This window comes from Bos indicus x Bos taurus, chromosome 16 (genome assembly GCF_003369695.1).
Source record: "Bos indicus x Bos taurus breed Angus x Brahman F1 hybrid chromosome 16, Bos_hybrid_MaternalHap_v2.0, whole genome shotgun sequence".
Taxonomy (NCBI): Eukaryota; Metazoa; Chordata; class Mammalia; order Artiodactyla; family Bovidae; genus Bos; species Bos indicus x Bos taurus.
The window spans coordinates 62,051,582-62,064,399 of record NC_040091.1 but is presented as its reverse complement, the minus strand read 5'-3'; the positions used below and the strand labels follow the sequence as shown (position 1 = coordinate 62,064,399).

Here is a 12,818-nt window from a genome sequence, read left to right as displayed (position 1 = left end):
TGGCTCTCATTTTTTATCGGCATTCCTCATTGTAGTTAACAGAGCCTCAGCTTTCATGCCACTAGATTAGTTATCATTTACTCTCCATCTTCAAACATTTTGTTGGCAACTCTCATTTGTTTTCATACCCTCTCCTAATCTCTCTGTCACCGTGTCCTTCTCAAAATTTATTTCCTGTGTTTGTGGATGTATAAGAGATGACCAACTTGGTTCAATCCACCATGCTTAAACAGAAGCACCACTTTATATAAATTTCCATTTCAAGAACATTTGCCATTCAGACAAGAAATCATGTTCAGTTTTGCTCAGAAAATAGAAGACCCTCTTCGACCTTGCTTTTGCCCTTCTATTTTCTCCTTTCAATTCCCAAAGTGAAATTTCCACTCAGGTTAAATTAGGTCACATCATAGTCTTCTCACTCTCCATAACAAATCCCATTTCTTCATGTTGGCTTATGGGATGGTGCTTCCCTTTCTGGAATATTCATTCCCATGTATTCTATCTTATTCTATTACATATTTTGCATCCCAAGCAAAATCCCAACCCTTTATGAAACCATTCCTGATAACTTCAGACTATATAGGTTTGTCTCTTCCCCAGACAAATGAACTATATCTTATATTAGCCAGTAAAAAAACTCCTGCTCCCTAACTGTTTCAAGTGTTGGTGTTGTCTTTTCAGCAAAACATAAGATTTTTAAGGCCAAAAACCATGCCTTAAACTTTATGCGCTCCTTGTAACGCTTATCATGGCATTGAACACTGAATGTTTGTTAACTGATGTACAGTAATTCAAGCCACAAATATGAAATTTGATGCCCAATACAAGATAGAGTAAGAACCTTTTGAGGATAAAGCCTGCATCTTATTAAACATTATATGCCTAACAACCAGCACAGCATTGGACATAAATGGTCTCTCTTGAATGATGGAATGAAAGGATGGATAAATGGACTCTCACTACATATCATATTCAATGTTGTACCAATTTAAGATTTTTAATTCCTAAGAATACTAAAGATGATTAAAATGCTGTACTCCCAGCATCTAGGGCAGCTTTTGGCCCAAAGCGGCTGCTCAGTAAATGAGAGCTGCACGAACGAATTTGTCAGAAGTCCAGAGCATTAGGTTTATAGTCAGAAAGAAGAGAAGAGAGAAACATCTGGCTTACCCGGAAAGCACTCCCAGGACAAGGTTGAGAACAAAGAAGGATCCAATGATGATGAGGGGGATGAAGTACAGCCAATTCCAGGTGGCTCCTAAGGCATCATTGGTCTGAAAGAAAGAAAAATGGTTCTTTAGTATTATACTTCATCAAAACCATCTGCCAGGTGAAGGCCTCCATTCTGCAGCTTCACACTTAGGGTTATGCAACAAGCACAGTGCAATACAGATAAACATGCGTTGCTTCACTCCCGATTTGATGTGATTGTAGATTAACTCATTTTCCCGTGTATACTGTGTGGGGCACCATGTCACTCTGACACAACATCCTGCATTTGAATGGTCTAACATCCTCACCCAATGGATAACAGTCCAGAAAGGTCAAATATTTTTCTAAGATCACACAAATAATCACTAGTGTTATGGTGTGTGGTGATGTAGGTTCTAAGCCTTTCTACTCTAAATTAGGCAAATTCTCAAAAGACAGAGGCAAGGTACATCCATCATTTTAGTCCAGGGATTCTGGTAAAGACCTTGACAAGTTGCTTGGGAGAGATGAGTGTTATCCACGTCCCGCTCAGCTCCTGACCCTGGGCTCTGGCTTCCTTTCTTCCATCACATCATGGTCCAACGTACACAGTTAGACCAGGCCAGGCCCTGGGAAGGCTCTGGAAAAACAAGGAATAAATCTAGATTTGAAAAGGGATCCCTTGTTCTCTCTGTAATGCTGACACATCGTGAACTAAAACGCGCATGGAAATCTACATTCTGGATTCTAATACCACAAGTGTGATGCCAGGCCTCTGAATGGTAGGGGTTGAGGGAGGATCACATCACGTGGCTCAGTCAACTCCCCAACTCACCAAAAAAAAAAAAAAAAAAATCAACTCTTGGTAGGATTTCTCATTAAGCATCTTGAAACTGTTCAGTTTTGGAACATTTTGAAAGTCCTATCTAATACTTGGATCTCTCAATTAAACTTGACTCTCTCTCCACATGATATCAATCCCAAATCTCCCTAATTAGTCCACTTGAACTACATTTTGCACACACAGGGCTTTGAAATCCCTCCCAATCCCATCCTACTCTCTCACACACAAACTTTAATACTTGTTTGAAACTCAACAGTTTATGGAAAGATATTTTATTCCCAATTCACTGGAGAAACAAGGCCAGGCCATCCAAATCAAACGCCATACCTAAAATTTGCACACTAAATTAGCAAAATGAAGATCCGAACTCAGAATTTCTATGGCAAAGTGTTTCCTGTCCCTGATGTACCTTTTTCTCCCTCTCACTTTGCCAACATATTTTGATTCATCATCTTCCTGCTTCCTGTGGACTTCTATGACATTCTGTTTTTCCCCCAAATTATCTCATTTTCCTTCTGCTTCCCAATCAAATATGTCAGCCTATAAAATACAGCCTCCCACTGATGATGGCAACTATCACTGCACAATAGATTTTTCCATTAAAAAACAGCTTCTAAAGCAATCTCTTTCACCAAACTTGTCTCTTGGTCTTGCCCCTACACTACTGAGAGAGGTATGTTTGCAAATGAAGCAGAATAAGAGTTAAAAACAAACACCTTCTGAACTAAATGAACAGAAGCAGAGACCTGCCAATTTCAGTATTCAAGAGCCAGTGTTTTGGTTTAACAGGTCTGGTGAGTCAAATGCAAACAAAGAAGATGAGGGCCAGACCTTAGAGGAAACCACTCCTGGTATCAGAAGGAAGATGCAAAAGAACTAGATGCCAAGGGCTACAGGGAGTTTGAACGGACATCAGTTCAATTCAGTTACTCAGTCGTGTCCGACTCTTTGCGACCCCATGGACTGCAGTACGCCAGGTCTCCCTGTCCATCACCAACTCCCAGAGTTCACTCAAACTCATGTCCAGCAAGTCGGTGATGCCATCCAAACATCTCATCCCTTGTCATCCCCTTCTCCTCCCACCTTCCATCTTTCCCAGCATCAGGGTCTTTTCATATGAGTCAGATCTTCACATCAGGTGGCCAAAGTATTGGAGTTTCAGCTTCAGCATCAGTCCTTCCAATGAATATTCAGGACTGATTTCCTTTAGGATGGACTGGTAGGATCTCCTTGCAGTCCAAGGGACTCTCAAGAGTCTTCTTCAATACCACAGTTCAAAAGCATCAATTTTTCAGTGCTAAGCTTTCTTTATAGTCCAACTCTCATGTCCATACATGACTACTGGAAAAACCATAGCTTTGACTAGATGGTCCCTTGTTGGCAAAGTAATGTCTCTGCTTTTTAATATGCTGTCTAGGCTGGTCATAACTTTTCTTCCAAGGAGCAAGTGTTTTTTCAACAACTCTGTGGCTTAGACAGTCACCCCCATCCTTAGTACTCTTTGGCAGCAAGAACTCAGTCTGCTCCTAGTACCCTAATCAGGGCTCAAGTGCCAATAAGCATTAGTTGGTGTCAGCAATAGCAATGATGAAATTGTGGCTTTTAAGCTCTCTTTGGTCCCAGGAGTGACTGTGCTATATCTTGAGAATGGTGAGAGCAATTTCAGTCGGGTAACTATTTGCCAAAGATGTTGCAGAGTGAAGAATAATTTTCAAATTGTGGTCTTATAGCTAGTGATCTGTATGATGCTCACATGTTTGGAGGAAAATGAGCTTCTGAATCAAAGAAACTCAGGAAACACAGCAGATTTTATTTTTGCATTAGCTTGAGAGAAGACCCACCCCAAAGAAACAGTATTCAAGTTGTTTCCTCCATCATTTCATATGCTTCCTTGATTACAAACCTCCTTTTCAACAGAAACCTACTAAGATATCAGACAATACAGCCCATGAAATACAGGGATAGAAGGACTCCCCTTCACAGGCCCAGAGTCTGGGATATGCTTTCTAACTCTTCTCTAAAATACTCAGTGTGTTGTGAGAATGTTTTGGTTTTGCTTTAACCTACATTAAGGCAAGAGCCTTCACTGTCCACTCATTTCTGTACCTGGCACCTGACAAAGTGTTTGGCACACATAGGTGCTCAGCTAACCAGTAAATGACCACGATTTGAGTAAAATGATTCTCGGGTTTAAAATATGCCAAAAATAAATTCATTCTGATATTCTCCCCAAGCTTTATCTGAATTGCATTTGAAAAAGTCATCCACCATGGTATTGGAGTCTGTGGGATGAGAAGAGGAGGAGAAAGAAAAGAGAAGGAGAAAATGAATATCTGGGAGGACCCCAGCACCATGCCCTAGGGGCTTATTAAGGATGACTGACAGCTTAAAAGGTTCTTCTGGAGAAAGCAGCCCGACAGCTCCCCTAGATTATTCACAAACCTTTTAATAGACCCGCTGCACCCTCGCTACACCTTCCTCCTCTCCCTCGTTTCCTCTTAGCTCTTCCCCTCCCATCATTCCTGTCCAGGTGGCCTCACAATCTCACCTCCCCTGCTTGTCAGTGGACCAATGACAGGTCCACTAGGGCAAGGGAGCAAACCTCAGCAGGAAGTGGGCAAGCTTAGGACTTCACGCCTCCCTCCTCCAAAATGGCAAGGTTCTTTCTGATGCTAATTAGAGTTTCAATCTCTTTCTGATTCATCATTATTACAACCTTAAAATTGTCCAGTGTAGGAGAGACAACTACTGCAATATCTTTTGAGATGGAAGAAGAAAAAAGCACTCGACAACTCTGAAGGCAGCAAGTGCCCTGACACCATACGAGGTGGGAGTCAGGAGCACCGAGCACAAAGTTGCCAGTTCAGCTCCAGAGTTGTGACTGTGCTCCCTCTCGGGGTGGGCATGCCTGTCTGTGGCACAGCAGGCGGTGGGAGAGCGGAGGGGCTGCCTACGTCAGAGGAAGCATCTCCCCTTCCCTTCTGTCCCCCGGTACCCACCTCCCCCACCCGCCCAGCTTCTGTGATCCCAAGCACCTTGGGTGTGGAGCATCACTTCATTCTCCCTACTGATTCTTCCCTCAGGGACCGAACAGTCACCCTAAGTACTCCATGCAAGATTGAGAGAAAGACCTTTCCCAACACGGTCCACCCATTTCTGGTTCCAGGCGAGTCTCACGGTGGAAGCTTCCCTGCCCAGCCTAGTATTGTGGAGCAGCTAAAGTATAAACCAGCCTCTCCTTGAAAAGAAGGCTTGACAGTGCATTCCAGCCTCCTCCTTCCCCACCATTCATGGAACACCTACTCTGTGGCAGGCAGTACCGAAGAGAGCTTTTCTTTGGAGCAATGTCCTCTTATTTAAGATGTTGAGTCTCCTCCCACTGACCCAGTCAAGCCCCTAGACTCGACAGGCTGGCCGGCCTCCATCTCTCTCACCTCCCGTTTCCCTGAGTGACACACACACGCACACGTGTGCAGGGCGGGGGTGATGACAGACAGAGAAAGCACTGGGGGTGGCGGCCCACCTGCACAGGGAGCGCTCAGCAGGTAGCAGGTGGGAATGTGTTCCTTTGGGAACCTGCCTGACTGGGGGTGGTGAGCCCACCCACTCCCTGGGTAAACAGGCACACATGGCAATTATCACATTAATCTCCGGGGGATGGGGGAGATGGTGGAGGGCAGGGGTGGGAGAAGCCAGACTGGGGAGAAAGATGGGATGGGATGGCAGGAGGCAGGGGATCCCATGGTTTTCCTGGCGCAAGGCCGAAGGCAGGGCTAGCCTCTGTAGTTGGAAGCAGGTCTCCATCAGGGTTCCACAGGGCTCTGTGGAAAACAGGCTGAAGAGCCTCCTTTTGGACAGCCACACCTTTCACAGAGCAGCTTCCACCAGGGAGGCTGAATGACACATGGCTGCAGAGTTGGGAGGTTGATGAGTTGGGACTGGGAAAATATGGGTTTTTTTTCAGGGGAAAAAAGGGTCCTTTCAGGAGAAAAAAAAAAAAAAGGTCTCTCGGATACACCTGCTTCCCAGGCTGGAGGCGCCAGCAGGCAAGCCCCAGCCTGGCCCCCAGCAGGGTTTCTTGGCCAGTGCGTCACTAGTATCTTGGGCTGGATGAGTCAAGGCTGGGTTGGGGAGGAGGAGGCTGTGCTGTGCACTATGTTTGCAGGATCCCTGGTTTCTACCTATTAGATGCCAACAGCATTTTTCCCAGTTGTGGCAGCATAAAGTGGCTCCAGAACTGCCAAACATCCCAGGGGGCCAAAACGGCTTGCTATTGAGAACTGCTGGCTGAGAGACTCTGGCCTTTGGAATTACCAACTGAACTCAAGTCAAGGGATGGCTGCAGCAGCAGTCCTGGGCTGTCAAAGAGGCCAAGCCATTCATCTCAGCAAAAACATCTGGCCAAGGGGACTTCCCCGGTGGTCCAGTGGTGAAGACGCCACACTTCCACTGCAGGGACCACAAGTTCAATCCCTTGTCAGGGAACTAAGATCTTGCATGCCACATGGTGAGGCCAAAGAAAAAAGTCCAAGGCCTCTGCTGACCACACCAGGGAGAGAAAATTCAGAGAGGGCAAGAGGGGAGTAAAGGAAAGGGGCAGAGATCAAAGAAAATTCCACAATTCCACAATTCCACCTTCCCTGATGGTATGATACCTGGGCACCCAGCACTGCCAGCTTGCTGGCCTCCTCTGGGCCCGCACTTCATTCCAGCACCAAGTGAACACCTCCTTTTCATCCCGAGAGACTTGAAGGCCATGTTTCAGCGCCAGAAGTCGTGTGTTGTACGACAAATGTGTGGACCATGTATTAATACTGCGCGACAGATACTCTCCTAGATACTGGGGATGAATGATGGACAGAACAGTACCAGGTCCTGATCCACATGAAGTAGTATAATGGGGAGACCCCCATTAAATAAGTGAGCTCACACGGCCTGTTCAACTTTAAACTGAGGGGAGGGTGATGAAGGACCACACCAGCAGCTGACCTGCAGGTGCGTCTGATCTGGTTCAGGAAGTCAGCAAAGGATTTGCTGAAGCTTTCAGAGTAAAGCATCACATGAGTCTAAGAAACTACCTTGGCAAAGGCAGCGGAGGTTAGAAAGGCAGAGGAAAGGTTTATCATGGAGGGGAAAGGTAGAGGAGGAGAAGGTTTAAATTAAGAAGTGCTCACAGTCATAATAAACCAGCTTATGCTTACCAAAGAGGAAAGGGGGATAGTGGGATAAATTAGAAGCTTCAGATTACCATATACACATTACTACATATAAAATAATATATAAAATAGATAACTGACAGGGACCTACTATATAGCAAAGGGAACTCTATTCAATGTTTTGTGATAACCTGTAAGGAAAAATAATCTGAAAAAGAATGGATAGATGTGTGTGTGTGTAACCGAACTGCTGTGTTGTGGACCTGAAACTAACATGTTGTAAATCAGCTACACTTCAATTAAAAAAAAAAAAAAAAAAGATTATGAAGTGCCAAGAGGTAGGGGACACAAGAGAAGAAAAATGAGGGCAGGGAACGCTGATACCGAACTCCTGCCTCTTTGCAGCAGCAGCCCCCAGGCACCTGGGTGGATGTTGTACTGAAACATTCATAAATCATAAGGGCACCATCCTTAGTGGATTTTTTCAAAGTGTATATAACTGTGCAGCCAGCATCCAGATAAAACCAGGCTTCCCTCACATCCCTTCCTAGAAACCATCTCCTCCTCAAATGTAATGTTCTCCTGACTTCTATACCCATCAATTACACTGGCCTAGTTAAGAAATCATATCTCACATTTCTCTCAATGTCCTGAGCCATCCACATTCCCTCACAGGGACTTACATTTGGAAGAACTCTCTCCCTGCTGAGCTCTCACTGGCCTGGACGTGGCAGAGTCTGTGCTGTCCCCAGTGGTCTCCTTTAGAGCAGATGGACCAGCGTCCTCAGCAGCTCTGAGTTTTGGCTGCTAATGGCTCACACCTGGATCCTCCTGAGACATCGGCCCCCGGCTGACAGACCCTCCTCATCTGGGAGTTTGTGCCTATCCATGGGGGCTGTGACCTGGAACCAACAGCTCACTGATGTGGGGATGTCACGGGCCCAACCCCTTCCCCTCTGCATGGGACAGCCTCTGTGGTGCAGTTCACTCCAGAGCTGCCTTGGGGATCAGACTCAGGCTAAAACGTGTACAACCACATCTCTGTCTAGTATTTTCTCCTGACCTATTCACCTTCCCTCCTACCAGTTCGGGGTCTCCCTGCAAGAAGTCCATCAGTAAAATCATTGCCACAAAAATCTCTGTCCCAAAGACAGTTTATAGGGAATCTGATTTAAGGCATTAAATCGTTATCTCATCAGGGTTTGACCAACCTCACAAAGCAGTAACACTCTGCCCCTGAGCCACCCAGATGGATAGTAGATGATGTTTCTAAAGGCAGAGCCACTGCCCCTTGACCACAGTCACGTTTTAGGGAAAGGAAGTACAATGTACAGCGTACGACCACTAAGCAAGGTAAGGCCTGTGGACCACGTGTACCAGGAATTCTAGCCACCATCTAAGTAGATTACAGGAACACACTACCCAATCCATCATTTGGCAGAGGAGGAAGGTAACGAAGGTCTGGACAAGCAAAGTAACGGGGACACAATCTAGAGCCACATAGGGTCAACTTCTTGAGGATGCCTGACTGTCCATTATCTCACTTGGTCTCTTGATAGCAATCCTACCCACTCTATCACCACCTTCTAGGGCAGAGCCACAATAAAGAAGAACGCCAACGCTAGGGCCTGGCAGCCAGAAGGTAAGAGCTGTATCTCTCAGACCCCAGGCAAGAAAGCAGGGTCGGGGGAGCAGGTGGAAAGAGTGAGGACAGAGAGCCCGAGTGAAACTCAGCCACCTGCTGCCACCCAGCAGGGAGGTGGAACCTGTCAGTCCTGGAGGCAAAGCATTTCATTATGTGTCAGACCCCTGAGTGTATTTAATAAATATGCTAAGCCTCCCCATACAAACAAGCTCCAAAGGCAGCATCTGGCTGAGCCAAGGGCCTGAGATTAGTAATCAAGCCTTTCCACGCATTCTGGTCCTTTTCAGACCCCCAGATTTGATGGCCAGCGGCCACTTTCTCCTCTTGCCTGGACTGCCAGCGCCTGTCACTGAGAATTCGGCAGTGCCTTAGCCCACATGCAAAAGTACCTCCAGGGGGACTTCCTACTGGGCATTTCACCACTTATTCTTCCTCTTCTCTGACCAGTGGAAAAACAGAGCAGGACCAGTGGGCCCAGGAGGACAGCCAGAAAAATCCACTCTCCCACCCATGTTCACAGGCAGCAGTATGATGCCAGCAAGGCCACCCTCGGGAGCTCTGCGTAGTATCACCGACCAGCAAGCACTGCCCCACCCTGGACGTGGGTGGTGATCACCACTGGGGCTGGGCAGACAGGTATGGACGTATTTGTGAAAATCCATCCACACGCCTGGGAAGAGGACGCAAGTAAATGTCAAAGTGAGGGCGGATGAGCAGTGCTGCATCTGACCAGGAAGGCTGCCATGACCTTGTCCACGCAAGTGAGCGCCTTCACACCCACACTGCTCGGGGCCGGCTGTGCTGAAGAACGCTTCGGTAAATCCTAATGATTCCAATACCATTGTTATGTGAGGTTTGTTGTCTCCTCCCTTTCTGATCACTGGCCCAAAAGCCCAAAATGGAGAGAACAGATCTGTTCAAGATCTTGTATTGGTTGAAGCCGGGATTGGGTTCCACGGGGGCTCAATATCCTGTTCTTTCTACTTGTGTGTACACATGAAATTTTCTATAATAAAGAGTTTTTAGATTTTCCCCAAATAAAACTGTATAGGTTGTTTATACGGTTCAGGGTCATATATGGGTTTTTAGAGAAACCTTTGTGGCAAAACACTGGAAAATGGTAACTGGGCAGGGGTAGAAATCAGTGATTTTATTTTAAAATATTTTTATCCTTTTCTATACTTTGCAGCTTTTTCTGCAGTAACTAGTGGGTTTTGCTTTGTATTCATGGTCAGAGAAAACATAAAGAGTACTGTAGGGAAATAGCCAGAGAGAAGGGAAGGTCCTCCTGCCAGGCAACTGCAGCAGGGTGCTGGGGAGGTCAGCTTCCCTGGGGTCACTGGGAGCTGGGCAGTTGACCACACAGTGAGCCATCCAGGTTGAGATGCTGCTCACCTCTGAGAAAAGGTGAGTATGCTTTTCTGATGCTGCCATATGTACGTTGGCCAAGTCAGCCACTCAGAGAGGAAATGAATGAGGATACTTCCCTCGTGGTCCACTGGTTAAGACTCTGAGCTTCCAGTGCAGGGGGTACAGGGATCGATCCCTGGTTGGAAAGCTAAGATCCCACATGCTGCATGCAGCACAGCCAAAAATAAACAAATGAATAAAGAGGTTGTTTCTTATGATGATCAGCTAACACACATCACCCTTCTACCCAGTATACACGGCTGGTTGACCAGAGACTGAATGTATTCTTGCAAGAAACTCAAGCACTAGAAGAGCTCAGAGAATGAGAGAAGACGTGAGTCTCAGCAGACCTTCCCTTTAAAGCCCAGGGACAAAGGGTGCATGAGGCTTGACAGACCCTCTGCATTGTGAGAGTTTTGTGTAGTTTAGAAAGACTATACTGATGACACAGGGCAACAGGTCTTCAAGCAGTCCCTGGCTGGTTCTCTGATCTATCCCACAGTCCTCAGAGGTCAGTCCTTCTGGTTACAATCATTTGCTGCATTTCCATGAGTCCCCTGTCCCCTCCAGTTAAACATCTCTATTTCCCATTCGTCTAACATGAATTCTGTACCTTTCATCATCTTGAAGTTTAGAAGGAAGAACAGCATCTTGTACAAGCCCCTTACTTTATGAATGAAGAACCAAATATCAAAAAGCTGATTTCTGAAAGATACTCCCCAGTTGATTACAGAAGCACAGCTAGGACTTCTGACCCCCAGGCTACCTGGCACAGCCCTTCTATTCTCCCCCACATCATTTAGTATTGAGATTAAATATATGGTCCTACTCCCTCTGGTCATTTGTACGTAGGTAGTCTAGCCTCCTGCTCTCCCTTGGAAGCTCCCTGAAGTTGGACACCATTGATGATATCTTACTTCTGAAGGTTCAGAGAATGGAGCTATGAACATGGCTATCAGATTTCATGAAAAGGAGTGAGGCTGGAGATGTCCTGAAAGGCATCCTGGGGCTGTGCCTTCACCTGGACTTGAAGTAGGACAAGGATGTAGATTGGCCCATCAATGGAGGAAGACAGTCGAAGAGAGGGAAACAAGTGGGAATGATGAGGCCGCAAAGAGTAGTTGTGGGGAGCAGCGAGTAAGGCAAGATGGACAGGAGCAGGTCCAGGCTTCCCTGGCAGACCAGTGGTTAAGAATCCATCTCGCAAAGCAGGGGCTGTTGCTGCTGCTAAGTCGCTTCAGTCGTGTCCGACTCTGTGCGACCCCATAGATGGCAGCCCACCAGGCTCCCCCATCCCTGGGATTCTCCAGGCAAGAACACTGGAGTGGGTTGCCATTTCCTCCTCCAATGCATATAAGTGAAAAATGAAAGTGAAGTCGCTCAGTCATGTCTGACTTATAGCAACCCCATGGACTTCAGCCCACCAGGCTCCTCCATCCATGGGATTTTCCAGGCAAGAGTACTGGAGTGGGGTACCATTGCCTTCTCCGGCAAAGTAGGGGACACAGGTTCAATCCCTGGTCCGGGAAGATCTCACATGCCGTGGGGCCACGAAGCCTGTGCTCCGCGACAAGAGAAGATGCCACAATGAGAAGTCTATGCACCACAATGAGAGAGTAGCCGCCACTCATTGCAAATAGAGAAAAGCCCAAGTGTAACAGTGAAGACTCAGCATGGCCAAAAATAAGTAAATAAATATTTAAAAAAAAAAAAAAAAGAGAAAGAAGCAGGTCCTGGAAGACCCTGAATGGGGGTGTAAATGTTTGGATTTGCTCACTACCCTAGAGCTTTTCCTTCCTTCTACCTTCCCTCTCTGCCAAGTCATGCGTTCCCTCATACTAAGCCCGCTCAGTCTCCAGAAGGATTCCCTGAAGCACATCACTCGACTTTTCTCTAGAATTTCCCAGCACTTAGGTGCACCCTGTAGCAGCATGCATATTCATTCAACATTTTTGAGTGTGTACTCTGTACATGATGAATGAGAAAGGAAAACAGTCCTTGAGGGCCTTGGTATCCATAAGGAGGCTAAGTCATGAGCATAAATGCCTATAATTGAAAATAGAGCATTAAGGGCTGCACTTGGGTTTTATTTGTACTTGTTTACAGACCCTCTTTATATGTGTTCTGTTTCTCTCACATATTAGTCCTCCCTTTCCATTAGGGTTGACTGGTTCTTATCAACAGAACTACATCCTTTATCTACTCTACTAATGCCTACAAACAAAGAGATTCTCAGTAACGCTATTAACTAGCAGATTTTAACACTACTACCATTCTTCTGCCTCATGGGCCTATATGAGTTTCCTTTTCTGGAAATAAATATATCACCTGTAAAATGGCATCTCTGTTGACACACAGCAAGTACACTTAGCTAACTCAAATATTCAGTACAGCACATAAGAGCAGACACTCAAGCAAAGAGCTTCAAGCATAATCATTTTTAGTGGTTTTCATTCCCTCCATAATGCCTTCTGAGCAGGTAAATTAATTTATCATCCAACATCCATGTTTTAATTAACGACTGCGTGTCAAACACTATGTAAGGCTGGTAAGCCCAGCTGGTTCCCTGAAG

General features: G+C 46.1%; 1 protein-coding gene across 7 annotated transcripts in view; it reads right to left on the bottom strand.

The window, feature by feature from the left end:
- The window catches only part of CACNA1E (calcium voltage-gated channel subunit alpha1 E), a 536,699-nt gene that overhangs the window by 165,523 nt on the left and 358,358 nt on the right, over positions 1-12,818 (bottom strand). For all 7 annotated transcript variants that reach the window (XM_027565502.1, XM_027565501.1, XM_027565503.1 and 4 more), the window contains exon 9: positions 1,171-1,274. In XM_027565502.1, the coding sequence (XP_027421303.1) occupies positions 1,171-1,274 (104 nt within the window). The remainder of the gene's footprint in view (positions 1-1,170; positions 1,275-12,818) is intronic.